The sequence below is a fragment of the Echiichthys vipera genome, assembly GCF_963691815.1.
Source record: "Echiichthys vipera genome assembly, chromosome: 14".
NCBI classification, from domain to species: domain Eukaryota; kingdom Metazoa; phylum Chordata; class Actinopteri; order Perciformes; family Trachinidae; genus Echiichthys; species Echiichthys vipera.
Window position 1 is genome coordinate 16,753,732 of NC_139839.1, and position 18,936 is coordinate 16,772,667.

The following is an 18,936-nucleotide window of genomic DNA, read 5'->3' on the forward strand; positions in this document are numbered from 1 at the left end:
AGAGCATGCTACTACAGCTCACACATTTACATCCTTTATATGGTCTTCGGGTCAGTTTGACCTGCATACACTCACGCTTACATAAACACACACAGGTAATGTTACATTATTATAATGTAAGCACAGAGATCCTGTTTGCTCTCACTGTCCCCCACTCTTTACCCTCTGTCATGTGTCCACCTTGACCACAAAAAACAAATCACACGTCTATTGTTAATTGTGTTCTAGTAGAGAAACATATATGTTATCTCTATTGTTTGAAATTGAGATAAAGACAATATATGTTAATGGTTTATATAGTCAAGTTTCATTTCAGACTTGTTTTTTTAAATCCCAAATATGTCCTGGCTCAAATTGACCCGAGGAAACCAGGGGGTCCCAAAAGTGAAGACCATACAAGGGTTAATCTCATTCATTGGCCAGAATATCCTAACCAAAAGTTAAATCATCTATTAATATGAATAACAGTACAAGTATAATTTGAATATATTCATACAGGGATTTCATCTGTAGGCCACGAGTGAATCCACTGAAAGTAAAAAATAACACTCATTTAATGCTATATATTATCTGGACACTAGAGGGCAACAAGAGCTATGACAAAAATAAAGCATCACCTCAAAAGCAGGTTACCTTTATAAATAATGAATTATGTGAACATACGTATTGTTATTATTTCCCCAAAATGGGAAATTCATCCACAACATCTTGATTCTTCCCTTAACACATTTGTGTACTTGACGGCAAGTTGAAAAATACTTTAGTTTTTGCACTTGAACAACATTTTAAAATCATAATCATTTAAAACATAATGCTGAGCAGAAGATTCACACCTGACCTGGTGTTGCACGTGGAAATCAAATGCAACTGTGATGGATACATATGAAAATCCAAACAGCACATTTCAGATTGTTATTCCATAATGAGGTTGACTTGTGGGATAGTTTGTAAAAATATTCTGATTCAGATTATTTCCAGCTGTTTCGGTTCTAACAAACAAGTTAGACAGATTGTAAGTACATTTCTTTAGTAAATTACCTGAAAATGTTTATGTCTATTAACGCAAAAACATTTAACAGGTTCAATGAGAAGACATTCAGTCCATGGGACCATGCCAACTTTTTTATGTAAGCGATGAAAGCTCAATCTGATAAATCTCCACTACCAGTTCTGAGAAAAGACAGGTATCAATCCCTGAATAACACACTTAGCTGAGCAACATCCACTTAATTTTCATTAATGAACCATCTTTAAAGAATTTCAAATACCACAGCTCATAGAGCCTTTAACAATTTGCTTTATTTGGAATGGGCCATAAAATGTAACAGAAGAAGACTGCTGATTACCAGTGGCTTGTTGGACATTTTGTGCCCAAATAACTACAACCCAAGCTATCCTTCCTCCTTTTTATTGTCGCCTTAGACAGTCATTTTTTCATACAACACATGAACATCTGAAGTACACCGAAATCCCATTACATTTTGTAAAATACATTACTGCATTGTATTTACATAACAGGCAGAATAACAGTAAATATAAAAGCAGGTCAATTCGATTCAATTCAATTCAATTCAATGTTATTTATAGTGCCAAATCATAACAAAAGATATCTCAGGACACTTTATAGAGAAGGTATAGACCACACTCTATGACTTATTTATGATTTACATAGACCCAACAATTTCCCCGTAGAGTACAGTGGCAACGAAAACCTTCCCTATAACAGGCAGGAACGTCAGACAGACCCAGCTCTGTGGAGGACGGACATCTGTCTGCACCGGTTGGGGAGGAAGAAAAGGAGAGAGAAAGAGAGAAAAGACCGACAGATGGACAGAGAGAGACAAAGACAAACACAAAGACAGACACAAAGGCAGAGACAGACACACTTCCAGTAACTATAATAATATCTATAGTAATGTGAATATGACTTATATGTTATGGCAGTTATGGTGATAGAATATGAAAATGATAATAATTATGACAAACATGATCAATGATGAGTAGCGGCAATAACAGCTGCGATACAGCGAGACATACCACTGATGGTGTTTTCATGGCTACAAATTTTATAATTTGTAAGACTAGTGATAGTATTTATGACTAATAGTGATAATAGTAGCCGGAGGCGTCATGCAGGACCACAGCAGCAGGCACCACCACGATCAGCAGAGACCTGCGAGATAACAAAGCACGAACAACTCCGGGGAAGAAGTTGAATTAGTAACATGCATTGATGAGACATGAATGATACAGACAGAGTGGAGAGAAGCTCAGAGTATCTGGAAAAGTATTATCCCCCAGCAGACTAGGCCTATAACAGCATCATTAAGCAAAACAAAATCAGCTTAGGCCCCGTACATGCAGGTCCTAAGAGAAATTGAATGCCAATAACAACATAGCTAAGGGCTCGTAAGCCCTAGCTGTAAGTCATGGTTCAAAACTCTTACTGAGAAATTGTTTTCTGTATTTCAGCTCCATATGTAGCTTATAAAATCTACATAGCTTTGTTATTAGAAACAGACATTTAGGGTCAGGTATCTGTATTATTGTAAAATTAGTAAAAAGGCTAAATCATCAGGCTAGCTCTACCATTTACCAACTGTAATACAATAAAATGTACAAAAGTCAAATGTTATTACTGCTTGATAGTAACAGAAACATTGCAGTCATGCTGAGTTATAATTTAAACTCTTCAAGATAAAACTGGCAAGGAGTCTTGGCATTAAAAGCAGCTGACACACCCATTTCACCTGTATACGCCCATAAAGGGCCTCCAAGTGTGCAATAAAGACATAGTACAAAATCATTTCATACGTATTATCCTTGCATGTTGGATTTATACATAACAATAACATCTTTGTTGTCTGGCAAGAGTTGAGGCAAAAAGGAAACAAAGTGCTGGCTGAATCAATAAAAAGTAAACAGCTAAACATGTATATCTCATAAAGAGTGATACTTTTTTACCAAAAAGATTTCAAGTTAACATGACTCATGTAAATACAAGCATTTGTATAAAAATGTAAATAAAAAGGCAAGTGTATAGTTGCATATGATTAATAAATGAAATACTGTTTGTAAACTGTATAGATTTTTTGTAAATAGCCCACTGTAACCTTCAGCCTATTATGTGTGATATATCTTCAATGATGTGTTGCAGTGGTTACAATCTCGGGTGATGACTGTGTGGCATCGTTCAGAGCTTCATTGTGTGCTTTACGATCAGAGACCCTGAAAAATGTGAAGGAAGGAATAATCCAATAAAGCGTGAGTGATTAAGGTGCAGGTTTTCTTCTTATGAATTTACCACAACTGAATTTCTGTCAAACGACGGGGTGAGCAGAAAGTCCGGATTCTTCACTTGTCTCCATCTCCCCCTATAATAAAAAAAAAACATAGTTTTCAGTGAGCCTACCTTCTCAGGTCAGTGTGTGTATGTGTTTGTTTGAGCGCTGCCCCCACACACAGCAACAGCACCAGTATGGCGATGATGGCACCAGCGGAACATACATAGACAGGTACCATGTCCCATTCTGCTTCAGGTGCGACTTCTCTCTTTTCTTTAACAAAAACAAACACACCAGGTCAGGTTTATTTACAGTTTATTTACATGTCCCTTCATTAAAAAAAACAACATCTATCTATATGAACCTTACAAAGACAATTCAACTAATCTCCACGTAAAAACGATTAATATGAATTGTTGGTCTATAACACTTTGTATTACAAATGTTACATAAATACCGATATTTAAAATCGCATCAAGACAATTCTGTCGAACAAAACAGTAATCCCACATGTCAGTCACAACATAATTTAAAATATCAACAAGAATAACATTAAAGTCCCTCAGAGAAATAAGCGTTTGTTTGTTTTTTTTGCTGATTATTCTGGTCGTGCAAGATGCATCATACGAGAAATCAGTCTTCAACCCGAGTTCAGAGATGGTATGTTCAACTTTTAAAGTGAAGCTTTCCTATGAACCAAAGTAAATGTTTTTGTTTTTCATGAGTTTTATAGGATTTGCTAGTTTAGAAAGTGTTTCTTTTTTCAAAGGTCTGAAAAACCTTTTAAAAGATCATAAAGAGCAAATTGTAACTGAAAGAGAGGCTTATCTTTGAGGATGCAGATTGAATACAAGACGGCTTTGTAGGATGGACATTGCTTTGTTCAGTTGGCAAATAAGTACTATTTTTGTACAGAGTAAACAGCAGGGGGCCTAATATTGACCCTTGTGGGACACCATAATCACACCTGGAGTGCAATGAAAGAGACTCACACGAGCAGAGAGTTCGTTCATTTCATTCTGTGGTCGATAATCATTGTGAGGCTTCACAGCAGAATGACAATGAGTTTTATTCATCAACAGCTAATCATTTAGGTCCATTTTCCTCAGTATTGGTAGAAATGGAAATTTAAACTGGCAAGAGATGTGGCAAGTTGTCAACTATTAAACCTCACAATAAACACCTAATAAGTCATTTCACTGTTGGTGTACATCCAAAAAGAGATTTTTGGAGTGGAGAGTGGAGACAGGATGTCTGAGGCCAAAATCAACACTTGTAAATCATGAGAAACAGGCTTACCCCCGCCTTCCTTCCACTCCCTGTGCAATGTGTACAGATGCTGTTACCTTCAATTAGCCATACAGAAAGGAGCACTGAGCAGAATGAGGTACCCAGTCCGGACGTTATCAGCCAATTGAATCGGCATTATCAGTTGTTTATCAAATAGATATATCAGTATGGTCGCTAACTACTTCCTAGTTGGCTCAGTAGGCCGTTATATTGGTTAGCTGGATCATTCGTCCGCATAGCTACTAACTGTTGACTGCAGCACTATAATATGACATAAGAGTGCCAATGGTGGGGAGGATAAAAAGACGGAAGTCCTGCATAACCAGTACTAGTGGTGGATTGGTCAAAGAGACAGTACTTTCAACTGGGACACTGGTGTTCTTTGTTTGTTTTTTTGTGAAACCAAAAGTCAACTGTGACTTTTAAAAAGTTACGTAGGCTACATAAGTTAACTTTCTTATGTAACGCCCTGTACATATTTAACCCAAACCATGATATTGTTGTTGAAACCTAACCAAGTAACAATATTTGTGTTTGAATTCACAATGGGAGTCCCAGAGTGTTACAAATGTATATTCAATAATGATGAATAATAATGTATAACAGTGACTGTTATCTTGTGAATAGATGATAAAGGCCTTCTGAACCTATGTGTAGCAGACCCCTTAACCATCTTTTTGAGGTAGATAATCACTGATAAAGGTCATTCAATGCAATGATAACATCTGAAACGGGGAACACTCAGCTGGCAGTTTCATCATATTTTGCCCAGAAATCAACCAGCGCTCCTATATTCTCAGATCATACTTGTCGAATCAGTACCTTCTGTCAGGATCCTAGTTTGTTTGTCATGTTCTTAGTTTGTCTCCTGTTTTATTTTGTATTTCACTCCTCTTATGCTGTGTCTTGTTTTACTTCCTGTCTGTGTTTCTACCTGTGTGATTGCCTGCCCGGTCGTTATTAGTTCCCCCTGTGTTCATTGCCCTCTCCAGCTGTGTCTTGTCTGTGATTTGTGTTGTCTTTATACTGTATACCCTGGTGTCCCTTTGTTCCTTGTCCGTTTGTTGTCAGTTCTTACCAGTTAGAAGCCCTGTTTGTTCCTCGTGCCTGTTTCGGTAATAAATCAGTTTATTCTTCGAGTTCTCATCTCCGGCCTCTTGTTGTCTTCTGCGCCTGGGTCCTCCTACCTGCTTCAGTTGTGGCAGTACAAACAGACAAGGAACAGGTAGGTAGGACTTAAGGCCGTCCACCAGAGGTGCTCCATCTGCCCGAGGGCTTCAGCTCTGCCCCCTGCTCTCTGCCTCGTCTGCTCCTGAGTTGGGGGTCTCCACCAACATCTTGCCTGCTCTTGAGTTGCCTGACATTGATCCCCAGTCTGACGTCTGGCTGAAACCTGCTTCGGGCCATATGTCCAGTTTTCCAGTCACTTGCCCCTGCTTTACTACCTAAACAGGCACTAGGGACAAACAGGGCTTCTAACCAGGAAAAACTGACGCCAAATGGACAAGGAACAATAGGGTACCACAAAGTATATAAACACAAGACTAATCACAGACAATATGCAACTGGAGAGGGCAATGAACACAGGTGGGAACACAGACATGAAGTAAGACAGGGTACAAGAGGAGAGAACTACAAAATAAAACAAAGAACATGACAAACAGACTAGGATCATGACACCTTCAAAAGTACAGTTATGTTACCTCATATGACTAAAATATCCTTTTAACAGAAAAAACACATCAGGCAATGAAGAAAAGAATCAGTGCACTACAGTCTTTGTTGTGGTCAACTCACTCTTTACCAGAAGGGTTTTATTCAAAATATAATAATCTTTAATTGGTACAAATATTGGTCCCAAATATGGGATAACGGACAATTCCGGCCTTGTCTCTCTTTGTCTTTCCGAACGCCAAAAATACATTTATGATCTTGGCTGCATCAGTGGCTGTGCAAAGGAGAGAGAGGAAAACTATAATATTGTGTTTGTTTTCTTTTCTTTTTCCTGGTAAAGGACCATGCTTTTTAATGCTGCCTCGTAGCCTGAAAAGTCAGTTTGTGTTTTTTACGCACCTGCTGACATCAATTAGATTTTGAAATACAAACCCTATAAGAATGTGATTTCGAAAAAGTGTAATTCATTGTCAGTGAATGTGTATTTGTTATGGCTCTCACTACTTAAAAATCTTAACATTTAAAAAAAAAATATATATTATTATTACATATAAAAGTTAATTCACAGCTTATTGTATTGTATTTCCTTTAGCCACTGGATATACTTAGAATAAATCTGTCAGGAAATTAAACCCAAGATTTCCTACCCTAAGGGTGCGTCACCTTTGGCCCTGCACTCACACTGCTACAAAAGATCCGGGCCATAGAACGATTCCTTCTTGTTTATACACCATTCCCCTCTGGGTTTGTGTGCGTTTTGTCTAACTGCTTTTGATTACACCTGACCAAATCTGCAGTAAACACTCCTCCTCCGCATCAGACCACCTCAAACCCTTCGGCAGCATTTTTTAAAAGGTCTGTCATGGGGAACAGTCATATATAAATAGTTGTAAGTGTGTATCCTTATGCTCGTGCGTATGCAATTGTGCCGTGCCAAAGCCAGTGCCTAGGTACGAATGGAAAGTCTGAGTAGACCCTTGAAAGCTATGATTGTGACGCATCATTACATATAACGCATGAGAATATCCAGACAAAGACTGACCGAGAGTACTGATGACTGAGCATTTACAAAACATTTAAAGTTTTGTCACAGTCTTTTGAACTGATTTCACGCCTTTGTATTGACAACAAGAAAATACTGGTTTTACTGCAATCTTGTGCTCAACTAAAACAAAACAAAAAAATTACCTGGGTGGCATGTCGGGCAACTCCACTCACTCCAAAAGCTCTTTTCTGCACAATACTTATTCAACTTGGACCGAACCCTGAAGCAGTTTCTCTCTTTGCCGTGAATGGACGGCAAAGATAGGCTCATCTGCTTGGTTGAAATCCGCTGCTGTCAACAACAAAAATAGTATTTTTTGTTATTTAAAATGACTCTGTAAAGTTACACAGCATTAAGCAGCTTTTTTTCAGCTCGGATAAATCTACTATAAGCTACTGGTGCACACACCAAATTGCACACACACAACATAAGTTTTGTCCCCTCAGCCATCACAGCCCTGAACAAGAATATGTAGATCATGTGTGTGCTGTCTATGGGTCTATATGTTGTTCTGAGGATATATGGGAAGAGGGTCTATTTGTTATTTGTGGGGATAGGGTGTGTTATCTGTATATGATGTCAATGTGCCTTTTTAAATGTATGCTGCCATGAAAAAGAACTGAATTGTGTGAAAACGATTATCCCCTTGGGGACAATAAAGAACCTAACTTAAACTAAAGGAATGGGGAAATAAAGAACGGACATCTGGCAGATAATAATTTTCAAGTCAGTTGAGGCCAAATCAGAGCTAAAAAGCCACTGATAATTGATGACAAAAAGCACAATGATTATGTTCCTCCATGTCATATTTAAAAAAGGTCTAAAATGCAATGAAAAAAGTGCATACATGAAAATATATGAACACTGCACTGCAAACAAGCTTATTTATGTCTTCACCGTCTAGGTAATTCCTTATTTGATGGAGGTGGTGTATTCATGTGACTCTTCAGTTATGCATGTTGTGGTCTGACACGTAACATCCACCTTTCCTTGTACCCTGCCTCTAGGGTTGGGTCTGTCTGAAAGTGTGAGATCATATTCTGATTTATGTGACTGGCAATCAAATATTAAGACTTGCCAAGTCTTCTCCAAACATTTTTGACCCTTTCAAAAGTATAACAAAGACACTCTCACAGCAGCCTGATCCTATTTTCTGCAGGTGGCTTTGCAATGCTTTTATCACTCCTGCATCTATTGCAAGCTCATTCAAAACAAACAAAGGATGAGGGAAGACATACACCCTCTGCACAGCAGGAATTCAAGGAAAAGAGCTCTGGTTAGTACAGTGACTGTCTGTTAATGGAAAAAAGTGCATACATACTGAAGCAATTTTTCCATCAGGTCCCTCTTGATTGTGTTCCACCTCCCACTCTAGGCAGCGTCCAGGAACCCTCCCGGCAGAACCGTCCCAGTGTAGTTCCAGCTGTGCGTCTGGACCTGTTTGCAGATGCAGCTTGTCTGCGGTTTCAGGCTTCACTGCATAAACCAATCAAATCAACAGGGAACATTATCAATTTCTGACAGGAATCAAAAGGAAACAAAATCAGATTTTGGCAAGATTACAGTGGAATAACCCTGAAACACAAGGTCAAAACATAAGGGTCATATAATCACTATACCATCATTAAGTTTGCACGTGCGAGGAAAATATGCACATACCTTGGTTTTGGATTTGCAGGCACATGAATGTTGGTTTCAGAGTTCCTTCAGGAGAGGAGCCATTAACACAGAAGTTGATATCCCTGAACTCAGGCAGAGATATTCCTGAGAAATTACAGCCACTCCTGGTTCCGCTTGAAATTAGATATTTGGGACATTCCTCCGCCTGTTCCAGCTTCTTGTGCCTGGAGAGAGACAGGGCCGGATATTTCACTGCTGAAAAGGGTGATATCCACTTATCAAGATATTTTTGTTTAAAGTTGGTGATGTTTGAAGATGTACAATTATGATCACCTCCATTCTTCAAGGGCTGACGCCCTTTGTTTTGTGGTAATCAGTAGCATTAACACTTTACGTATTCAAAAATACCCCTGAAGAGGGACTATTTTTTAGTCATTAGATAATCTTGACACTGAACTGGATGTAAGCAAGTCAGGGAATCAACAAAGTTGTTAAGATCTAATCTTTGGAGATCTTTAATATCTGTGACAAATGTAATGGCATCTTCCAGAGTTGTTGAGACATTCAGACCGACTCCATGGTGGCACTAGATGAAAAGTCAGAGGACCAGCAAAGTTGGTAGGATTTATCTTCAGAGGATCAATAATGTCTTCAACCTTTCAAGGGAACCCATCACATAGATATATTTTGTTTTGTTTTTCTGTACTAAAGTGGTTGACCAACTGGCCAAGTGGCTAAAAAAATGCCCTATGACTTGCCAGAAATATAGATTTTGCTGTGACTTGGCCGGCATCTTTGGGCTGCTTCTCCATTTGCACTCCACGTACTTCATGTTGTGGTACACGCATGCAAAATCCTGGACCGCAGTCCCCACAATACCTAGAGGTAGAAAGGCGAATAAAACCATTCAATGACAATTCAGTGGATCAAATATCTCATTTTGATGTTTTAACCACCATCCACAAAACCTTGAGGACTGACCTGTGTTGGGAGGTTTCAGGACCATTTCAGTGTAGTTCGTGCTCTTGATCATAGTACCGTTGGTGCAGGGTCCAATCAGCAAGGTGTGAACTCTCACTCTCACATCTTTCATCAGATCAAACTGTGCGCTGTGTGTCCTCCCAGGCATCCTGATAGCCTGCCGATTCAGAATTACACAACCCTGTTATTCAGATTGCATTTTACTGTGCTCAAACTTCCAATGAGACCCCTTCGGGCAGAAAGTTTGTTTGAATTTCTATGAGAGGTTCTCTTCAAAGATGGCTATTGTTGTAAGTCCTGTTTGAAACAAAATGTAATGCCTCAGGTGTCCATGTCCTGAAGTATTCAAGTATTGTAAGAAACTGTTAATATCCTGTCAACAGTAAATGCACGTTGAGACTGTGCTGTGCAATAGAATAAACATACATAATTGTATATCAGTCATATCAGTCATCAGCATTGTCATTGTCATTGTAACCTGACTCAGAGAACACTTTCTGGAAACACCCTGTCTGTTCCTGCTTAATCAAGCGCTACAAGCGGGAATATAACAACCTCTGGCCTTTATGATTAATCCATTCTTGGTAAAGCCTATCACAGTGCAATGACAGAAGTTTTGTTCCCATCTGTGACTGATGCATTGGCTTTTTGCACCAAAGAAGGGTACTTTTGCCGCTCATCTAAAGTTTTTAGAGGAGGACATTACTTCTGTGAATCAATATGTTTTCAGGCAGCATTAAACTGAAGCCATGTAACCCTGTTCTCACAATAAAACACACTTAAACACAATTGCAAACAAGTTTTAGCTTGTTTCCACTCTAATATGATGTACTAAAATACTGCATCCTACAGACTGTATGCTGATATTTGAATAATCCAAACAGACCAAAGATTAAACTACACTACATAACTGATCTCCTGATCTAAATCAGTGATTCAGGGCTGTAAAGTTCCATAATAAAAATCATATAGATGATGAACTAGCTTTCTGGATATGACACACTTCTTTGTTTCACATACAATAGTGAATAGAGGTGTATGAAGGTGAGCTGAATTGCCTCCATTCGAATATCTGGTAATGTATAATAATCAGTTCTGTCACAAGGTTAGGATTTGAATAAATGAAAATGGTGGGCACTTACAGTCCAGCTGTCCCTGTATGTGTCAAAGTATTCCAGCTGATACAGTTTTGAGCACTCTGTCATGTTAATCAAGCTGGCTGGGGGGCTCCATGTAATCTCGAGATGTCCAAGATGACCGGGGTCTGATATCAATAGGTCCTCAGGAGGATCCACTGCAGGTGAAAACATATTTATTTACAATATTTATATTTTTTTCTGACTTTTTTTCTGGCAAGACTGCTCAATCACACTTTACTCCCTGCCTCTGCAGAACTATTCATTTATTGTGTGTCCCATTCCATGCATTTCATTGTATTGTCAGGTTTTTCTGTTTAACCTGTTTAAGAAAAGATACAAAGAAGTGAAGAATGGCATGCAACTGATAATATTTGATGTAAACTAAACTGGACCAACCTGCAATATGTCCATTGCAATGCAAGCTCTCCCTCCAGGTTAAGAGCTGCATCAGTAACAGCCAGGATTTACTCGCCATCAGTTGACTGAGAAAAAACAAGGCCTACATATTACACAAGTTGTAAAAACGGGTAAATTACTCTGAGCTATTTCACTGTGAATTCTGCTCGTTTAATTAACAAGGAAATAATGGTGTTTTTTTTTTCTTTTTAAGTATGAAAAATAAATAAAAGTGCAAGGAAAGAGACCCTAAATATTCAGAATGACTTTCCCCTACTGTACAATATCAAAATATAGCCTAATTTTACATGAAATACTGTTAAAATAAACAAAGCTGCCAGAGACGAGAGCACTTACATGAGCGTGGGAGAGTCTTTTCCCTGTGAGTCAGGTTAAGGCAGAGTTTAGGAAACTGACACCGTCAGTGTGGGTGGAGTACACCGGCAAGACAATGGTTTAGGATGCCTTTTTAGTGTGAATATATTGATAGTGAAGAAGTATAGAAGAAGTAGCTATTAAAGGGGCTTGACTGAGATAGCCTGTTATTTCTTTAATTTAAATGATTGGTTTATGTTGGCTCTTGGATGAATAATTCCACCGCAGTTCTCTTTTCACTTCAGCACATGAATGGCTCTTTGTATTCTGTGCCATACTCTTGATTGTTTATTGTAATCTACAAAATCACATTTTCTATGTGGCAAAAATCTCTCGTCAGTAAACAGCATTCAATCAATTCTGTCACTTTGTAAAAATGGTAAAAATTTGTCTTATCTCAAAATCAGCACTTAGAAATCTTAAGTGGAAATATAGTGGTCAGTAATGCAAGAGATTCAAACATGAAACCACAAGAGGTCAGTGAAAAAAAGCTTTTACACTTGGTGTTCGATTGCTCTTAAAAAACTGCATGTGATTATTAATCCCCACTGTTGTCATGGGAACAGTAGATTTAAACACGTTTCATTTGATACATATAAACAACACCAGGAGATGACTCAGCTGGAGCCTCATCCAGATGCGTATGGACCCTAGATTGCCGGTAGATAAGTTGTTAAGCTTGAACTTTCCCGCTGCGTCTCATCAGCGCTGAGAAATACTTGTTTTAAAAAACCCTTGTCAAATTCTCCGATATAAATATTGGTGGATGGGTCATTGCTAAGGAGCACGCATGATGTCTGTCCTGGTAATAGAGCGATAGAGTCCCGATAAGTAGCCTTTTTTTAAATCATGGTAAAGAACTGATGGGCTGACAGAGGGACAACACATTTTGACAATGGGACAGATGTAAAAGCTAAATCAGCGCTGGTTCAGGGGGGGAAACAAACATGAACACACTGAGACAATGCTGAGCCAGAAAGAGTTATCAAGACAGCATCATGGCTGTGAGAAGCAGATTGAGAGAAACAGAGACAGAAAATGGTTGAGCTGAGGGGAGCGCACCTATGTTCCCCGGCCTGTTATTTTTTTCCACAATCAGTGCAGAATTCCACGGCAAATAGGCCGATGTAGACCCTGACACTACCCCCTAACCTTGACCCTAACTGCAGTCCCTTACCCTAACAAAATGCTGAATTAAATCAGCAAAGACATAGGCTTATGCAACCGGGAACATAGGGATGACCCAGAGCTGAGCAGCAGAGAGACACTAGAGGAAGAGTCTGAGGCTGAGGAGGGGTTGAAGTGGTTTTCCACAGTCAATATTAGTCTATGCCCTGAACAGCTGTTGACGTTATTTAGGATCTCTAGACTTTTGACTGGTTCGTTACCCTCCATTATGTGTTTTGACTTTCCATACTCATATCTCTGTGTCACTACAATTAGCACACTCCAACAACAGTTTCTTTTGTTTATCTTGCACCTGATCACACTTCTGAGGAAATTAACTCTAGGGTGTTAGACATTATGTTATTCACACAATGAGCTGCGGCATTTCCACAATAAATCACTGTATCATCAGCAAACTTCAAACAAGGAGCTCTACTGGGCAGAGCCTGAGATGTAAGACAAGACAGACTGAGCTGCAAAGAATTTGACTTTATTTTATAGTGACCACGATTATTTATTTTTTATTAAGAAATCCCTGGAATTTATACAGATGATATGTACACAGGTTTAGCTTCAGCCACTCGGTATTCTCGCATGCATTTGACTTGTTTTAAAATACAAAAAGCTTATATACAGAAGTTTGAATTTTCTTGGCAGTGTAGTACTTAGATACGACTGACTGTTTACCCTTTGGAAATTATGAAAAGTGTTAAATAATAACACACAAAAAGTTGTGACACATGAAACAATAACAATAATAAGGTAGCAGACGCATAGTGCAATAATGCATAAAATAATTGCAGAGGATTTATCACGCACACATAAAAAACAGGTCAGCACCTCTTCAGTATGTGGAAAATTATGTGCCAATTAGACCTCTCCGTGTGCAGATATTAATGTTTGTTTTGTTGCAGGTGTGCCTTAAAGGGAGTGACTATACAAAGCAAAATGAAGAGTATAGTCTTCCTCTGAAGACTATTTACGTCATTGTATGACATTTAACACTTCTACAACTATGCCACCCTGTGAAGACTAATTATGCCTCGTAAAAAACCTGCCACCAAACCTGATTTAGGAAAAATACATCCTAAAGTTCAGCCGAAGCAAATATGAGACTTCATGTCAAGCTCTGGTGTTAGTCTTTGTTATTATGAAATATTATGAACAGTTTGTGGAAAATTCACACTAAAACTACTGTAAAGTTAGAAGATAATTGTCTGACTAAGACTGCTGAAGCCTCTTATTAACTTTCGCTGAACTTGTATTGTTGCAAGGATTTCTTCACAGCCTTTATGAACAGGAGGAACGGTCACAGCCACCACAGACTGTCAATGTACGCATGGTCATATGACTTTAAGAAATACTGGAGTGTGAACATATCCTTTAACAAAGACTTAGAAGTCACTGCTAAACATACAATCACACCGTACGTATGCATATTTGTCATGTTCAGTTTGATAATCACAACATAATAATGTGAATACTCTGATACTCCTGCTCGATGCTGTGAGATCAATGGCTAGATGTCTGCTACAGTCTTCACGGTGGTCATGCTTTTGCTGAAAGGATAACCTCCATGAGTTGGCTCTGATTTACAGTAAAACTATGAAAGGGCAGTGTGACAGGCGGTAGTATATGCACGGGAAAACACAAGAGAAGGTAAGTCATTTTAAGCGAAATTTTGCAGATAAAGAAATGTGAATTGGGCAGATATCCATCAAGTGGTTTGGTCCTAATAAAATAGTCTATGTAAAGTGTAGTATCGAGTAAAAGAAGTAGAGGGTGCAAACTGGAAACAAAACAAGTCACACTGGCCATCTAACCCATCTAAGCTAGAACAATGGAGAGCAGTCTTCAAGAATTTATAGATTATTTGGAAAGTTTTAAATGTTCATTCATGTCAGTTAGTATCATCCAATCGGCTTCACATTTGGCGGGTGTGTTGCTGAGGATTCGCGGAAGTGTAGTGTGCAAGCTCTTGAGATCTATGGGACATGTTAACTTGTAGTGTGTTATGAACCAGTATATAGTGTACTAAGAGGGGACATCTATGGTGTTCAGGACTCAAGCAACTGTTGAGTTGTTTAGATTAGCGGTTCTCTAGAAAGCTGAAAACACCAGGGACCAAGCAATCGGTAAGGTTTCAACAGACACTGTTTAGTACAGATTCATCAGAATTTTGGCCAGCTTCAGTATACGTGTGCAAACTTGTGTGTGAATTAATGAAAGGATGAAAGCTTAAGGCATTTACAAAGAACAATTGGATCAAAAAGGGCAAAAAGATGCACAATATGCATTTGAATACAGGTAGAGTTATATCATGCCCAAGCATGCAGTGTGTGAGTCTTAAATGAGAGCTTTTAGGCATCTGGGTATCTGAATCTAAACCTCCAGTATTTGACACAGCAAACCTGAGGTAGGTTACAAATCAGTTGTATTTCTTCATTGTCTCTAAGCTTGTATTTATAGACAAAAGAAGTCTGTGAGATGCTAAAATGCTGCCTTCAGTGATAATACCTTTTCTGTGATGTAATGTGTAATAATTGCAAGTGCATATCCTAAACTTACTATTGAAAAAAAATCAAAGAATACCTCCCTTTAAGGCACAATATGTCATGTTTTTAGATGTTACAATCCTGTTTAACATGATGATATTTGTGTACTTTCAAGGTACTTTTGAAGTACTGTCGTCCTCCAAGATGTTTCAGCTACACAAACAGGAAACTATTAAAGCAGCTTTTGCATAATGATCAGCTGTGTCTTCACTAGACATCTTAACTGCTCTAACCGCTTTGCCTACTCTTTTCTGTCGTAAACATGTTTTGTGTCCACTACAGCTTGCTGTAGCTGAACTGCAAAGCCTTGGTCATAGCCAGAGGTCATTTAACCTGTGTCATATCAATGTGTCATTGATAGAGCTCAACAGGTAATGAAGTCCTCAGCTTCTCTTCAAAAGGTCCACAGGTAAATATTCACACATAAAATAAAAATAAACCATTAAAGCACAGACATGGAAATCTTTCGGTCAGAATCATCTCCAGGCGTACTTATAATTAATTCATATTCAAAGTTTAAGTTGACTTTTGAAATTGATATAAATTGATTTATAACTTTATTTTTTATTTCACATGGTGGAGACCTATTTTTAAAATGAATGGTCCAACACAACTGCCTGGACTACAAGAACACGATTGATATTGCCCTGGAGAAACAATAATATTTAAATAAGGAACTAACACAGATCTAATACATAAAATGTTAAAGTTAACAACTTTATGAGGGGATGATAAAACTCTTGCGTGCCACAGAAGCATTATGCTGTCAGCTCAACTGACAAATGGTGTGAACATTTTGTTTTTCACTCCCACAACATTAAATAGACGTGAGACAGCCGTCGTCAATCCTGATAATTCACAGAGGACCAGTACAGCTACAATGCTTTCATTTTCATTTTCTAATTTCAGGCCACAGAGCCATTAAAGTTGTACTCCATAAGATTTGAGATACAGTATCTTGTTCATCAAGCCTGTTCTTTCAGAGCCCTCCATCTTGTCACGTTCACAGTCACTTTTCTTTTTGCACTTTTGTAAATTTTGTTGAAACACATTCACCTCTCAGTTCCTATTACACTACAAGCCTGACTCAAGTTGGAAGTTCCTGATTTCCGATTACAAGTGAATGCAGCCTAACCGTTAGCAATGATCTTGACAGACAGACCAACCGCTGTCTGCAGAGTCACTAACATGGCGGCTTGTAATACTCCGCAAAAAAAGCAAGAAGCGTTTTCATTAGTGGGTCATATGATCAATCGCCAATGTTTTAACTCACTCTTTGATAGATGTGAACTTAAAGACAATTAAATAGATAAAAATCTTATGGAGTACAGCTTTAAGTCGACCAGGAGGTTACAGAAAACACATGTGAGATCTAAATGTTCAGTTGCACCGGACCTAAACTGGGAGTCAGGATTGAGACACACAAACATAAATATGAAACAAATTAATAAATACATAAATAATTTCATTTCCCTGAAATAAAGAATTGTATCAGAAACCATATACAGCAGGATGACCTGTCAGTAAGATGAGAGTGTGACTGACACCTTTCTGATCCACCCTTCACCTCCACTCACAAACACATACAGTATTAACGTGTTTCAATTGAGGTTATGCAAAGCAATAAAATCTTAACCGCCTTGTGGCTTATATGGAAAACCCATGCTCTGAACGCAATGACTGGAAAGAAAGTATAAAAGCTTTAGAAAAGTTGTAATACAGAATATCTTTCAAAAACAGAAACCTTGCATGTACAATGAAAAAACGAATGCTACAAAAACAGGACTGTCATGCTTTTGGCTGCAGCCGAGCACATGTCACAGTGGTCAGATGTCATGGCATGCATGTTTGTATTAAGAAAGTTTTTTTGAAGTACTGATTTGTACAGTAGCTTAAATATGTTGAAACCACACCCAGGTTAGAGGGAAACGGGCAGAATGTCTGTTTGAGATTATGTTGTTGAGAAAGACAACATCAAATGCAGTTATTGTGATGCTTTTAAGAGGCACACCTTGCACTCAAAAAGCAGTGATGTGATTGCTCAAACATGTTAAAGAGTCAACAGTTAAAAAAAACAAAAACAAAACAGAATAAGAAAATTAAATTCCACAAACAGAAGAGAAACTCAAGAGTGTAAAAAAACCCTTGAGGTCAGTCAGTGGTTTGCGGCTGTGAGGCCAGCGTGCAGCTTAGGTCTCTTTAGTGAAACAGTCAGTCCCATGTCTATCATCTTCTCACTGCCAATGTCTCCAACACCAGCATGGAAGTTTTGTCAGTACTGGCACTTGCAGGCTCAATAATCACTGAGCTTTGTTGAGAGGGAAGTACAGGTCTTCATATGGACCAATTGTCTTTTCCGTCACTCCTCAGCAAGTCCGAGCTGTTCAGCTCAGGAAACACGCAGTCACATCGCTAGTCCACACACATACAGGATGACTCCAGTAACTAGGAACAGGACACAAGTGAAAATGTGATGGACAGGAAATGGGGTGGCGGCTGGGCTGACATCATATAAAGAGACAGAGGTACATTTTCCCTCCTGTCTCCTGTTTCAGTCAGGCAAAAGCAGACCCCCCCCCAAAAGCCCTACAAACCACTGGGTCCTCGCTCCCGAGGAGCTCTCTGGTACCTGGCGATGGGGTATGGGTTTGGGCTGGGGAGAGGGGATGGCTGGATGACTGCGCGGTTGGACGCAGCATTCAGGCTTGTGTCAAACAGCTGACAGTTGTGTGGGTTTGGATGCAGGCAGATCCAGCAGAGCCTGGACGGTCTCACCCACCTTCACCAGGCCGCGCTCCTCTAGGATGTGATGGGGTAGACACAGCTTGTCCTGAATTAGCAGAGTGACATCTTTCATCAGTTACACTCCACAAAAAAATGGCTTACATAGCATCTCCACATACTTGCCACTAGTTGTATCTTACCATACTGATAGTTTGGGTTTTATTTGCAAAGGTTTATAACACTGATTTCATCTCTTTGTAAACAATCCGTCACTGAAAACAAACAAAATGACTTTATTTCTAGAATTTATTTTGGATAGTTTTGGATAGTTGCTTTGAGATATTTGCCTCTGATATTTGTGCCTCAGCAGACATACCACAGCTACTTCAATTATTAGCATTGAATATGCTATGTAAGTGAATAGCTGAAATTAAACAACAATTTAATAAATGTATGTACAGGGTTCTTGTTTTTTGGGTTTACAAATCCAGATTTGTCCAATATTCAAGATATTCACGCTTGTCAATCTGTAATTTTCTAAATCTAAAAACTTAAATCAAGACAAAACATCTAGTTGCTAGAACAGGATTGGTGAACTTCAAGCACCATAATTCAAAGTTAATCATTCAAGCTACTTTGGATAAGCAATACAGGCGGGCACTTGAATTTCTATCTGTATTTGTGAA

At 38.7% G+C, this 18,936-nt stretch overlaps 2 protein-coding genes across 4 annotated transcripts in view; both read right to left on the reverse strand.

Annotated features, from left to right (window-relative positions):
* Positions 1-1,476: 1,476 nt before the first annotated feature.
* On the reverse strand, positions 1,477-11,901 carry il13ra2 (interleukin 13 receptor, alpha 2). Of its 3 annotated transcripts, none has more exons than XM_083927121.1 (10): positions 11,787-11,901; positions 11,430-11,515; positions 11,037-11,188; positions 9,895-10,051; positions 9,672-9,792; positions 8,953-9,137; positions 8,615-8,769; positions 7,437-7,581; positions 3,464-3,557; positions 1,477-3,374 (listed from the first exon to the last, which is right to left on the reverse strand). In XM_083927121.1, exons 2-10 carry the CDS (start codon positions 11,506-11,508, stop codon positions 3,293-3,295), a joined length of 1,170 nt encoding a protein of 389 aa, XP_083783247.1. In that variant the 5' UTR covers positions 11,509-11,515; positions 11,787-11,901; the 3' UTR covers positions 1,477-3,292. The 3 variants fall into 3 exon arrangements, with proteins under 3 accessions (XP_083783247.1, XP_083783248.1, XP_083783246.1); XM_083927122.1 differs by having other exon boundaries at positions 3,508-3,557; positions 7,437-7,584; XM_083927120.1 differs by having other exon boundaries at positions 7,437-7,584.
* Positions 11,902-13,584: 1,683 nt separating this feature from the next.
* Positions 13,585-18,936, reverse strand: part of lrch2 (leucine-rich repeats and calponin homology (CH) domain containing 2) — a 30,321-nt gene continuing 24,969 nt past the window's right edge. Inside the window, exon 21 of the mRNA XM_083927034.1 lies at positions 13,585-18,356. Coding sequence (XP_083783160.1) covers positions 18,237-18,356 — 120 coding nt within the window. The 3' untranslated portion in view covers positions 13,585-18,236. The remainder of the gene's footprint in view (positions 18,357-18,936) is intronic.